This window comes from Halyomorpha halys, unplaced genomic scaffold (genome assembly GCF_000696795.3).
Source record: "Halyomorpha halys isolate HHAL.00 unplaced genomic scaffold, Hhal_1.1 Scaffold772.1, whole genome shotgun sequence".
Lineage (NCBI taxonomy): Eukaryota > Metazoa > Arthropoda > Insecta > Hemiptera > Pentatomidae > Halyomorpha > Halyomorpha halys.
Window position 1 is genome coordinate 4030 of NW_027112238.1, and position 1515 is coordinate 5544.

At 33.2% G+C, this 1515-nt stretch overlaps 1 protein-coding gene across 1 annotated transcript in view; it reads left to right on the forward strand.

The window, feature by feature from the left end:
* LOC106686067 (zinc finger protein 711) overlaps positions 1-463 on the forward strand; it is a gene marked incomplete at its 5' end in the record, with an annotated part of 2255 nt that extends 1792 nt beyond the window's left edge. Inside the window, one exon of the mRNA XM_067050198.1 lies at positions 24-463. Within this exon, the coding sequence (XP_066906299.1) occupies positions 24-463 (440 nt within the window). The remainder of the gene's footprint in view (positions 1-23) is intronic.
* Between the last annotated feature and the right edge of the window lie 1052 nt (positions 464-1515).

Sequence of the window (1515 nt, forward strand, 5' to 3'; positions counted from 1 at the left end):
ACATATAATGGCTCATCATACAGGTGATAGGCCTCATAAATGTCCCCATTGCGAATATAGTTCAGTCCGTGTGTGTGATTTAAAAAAACATGTAATGGCTCACCATACAGGTGATAAGCCTCATAAATGTCCCAATTGCGAATATAGTACAGTTCAAAAGAGTAATTTAAAAACACATATGGCACAACATACAGGCGATAAGCCTCATAAATGTTCTAATTGCGAATATAGTACAGTTACAAAGGGTAATTTAGAAGCACATAAAATGGCTCATCATACAGGTGATAATCATCACAAATGTTCTAATTGCGAATACAGTACAGTTCGAAAGAGTAATTTAAAGCAACATATAATGGCTCATCATACAGGTGATAGGCCTCATAACTGTCCCCATTGCAAATATAGTACAATTCGCAAGGGTAATTTAAAAGCACATATAATGGCTAAGCTTTCAAGTAATTAAGCCCCATAAATGTCCACATTATGATTTCAGTACAGTTCAAAATAGTACTTTAAAAACACATATAATGGCTAATCATACAGGTGATAAGCCTTATAAATGTCCTGTTATGATTTCAGTGCAGTTGTAAATAGTAATTTAAAAGCACATATAATGGCTCACCATACAGGTGATAAGCCTCATTATGTCCTAATTTCGAATATAGTACAGTTCGGAAGAGCGCATTAAAATTGCATGTAATGGCCCACCATACAGATGAAAGACCTCATAATTCTCCCCATTGTGACTACAGTACAGTTTGGAAGAGCACTTTAAAAAATTATCTAATGGTCTGCCATAGAGGTGATAATTATCACAAATGTCCATATTGTGACTACATTTCAGTCAAATAGTTACTTTTAAAAAAATCATTAAATGCACACATAAAAGGACATATAATGCCATGCCGTATAGGTGATAAACCTCTTAAAAGTCTTAATTGCGAATATAGTACAGTTCAAAAGGGTAATTTAACAAGTTGACTGACACGGCAATTTTCAGAAATCTGGCCTAAAATGACATTTTGTTTTAATCACATTATATTATTAAAAACTCTAATTCTTGTGTATAGTTATCATAAAAAAGTGTTTGTTTTTTTTTTTAAAAAAAGTCTTATGAATTATCTCGTAGTTGACTTCTATAACAGAAATCTCTTCTCCGAAGCCAATTACGAGTTAATTTGCACACAGACACGCTTCAACCTGTCACTTCTCTAAAGCTGAATCATAGATACATGTCCATATTCGTCAGTAGTATCTCAGATATTGTTGAGTACATCACATTTATGTCTTTGTTGAGTGTTATGTTTTATAAGTATTGTTATAATTTCAAGAACCCAATATGGATGAGACATTCCAATATTGGAAGACAAGACCACTGACAAAATGAAATTGAGTACTGAGTATTGAGCAAATCTATGTCATTCAGAATTTGACAGGATTTTTGGGGAGGATGGTTACAACAGTAGTAGCGATTATGAACATTCTTAGAATTCAAGTGATAGTGAAGATGAAGTC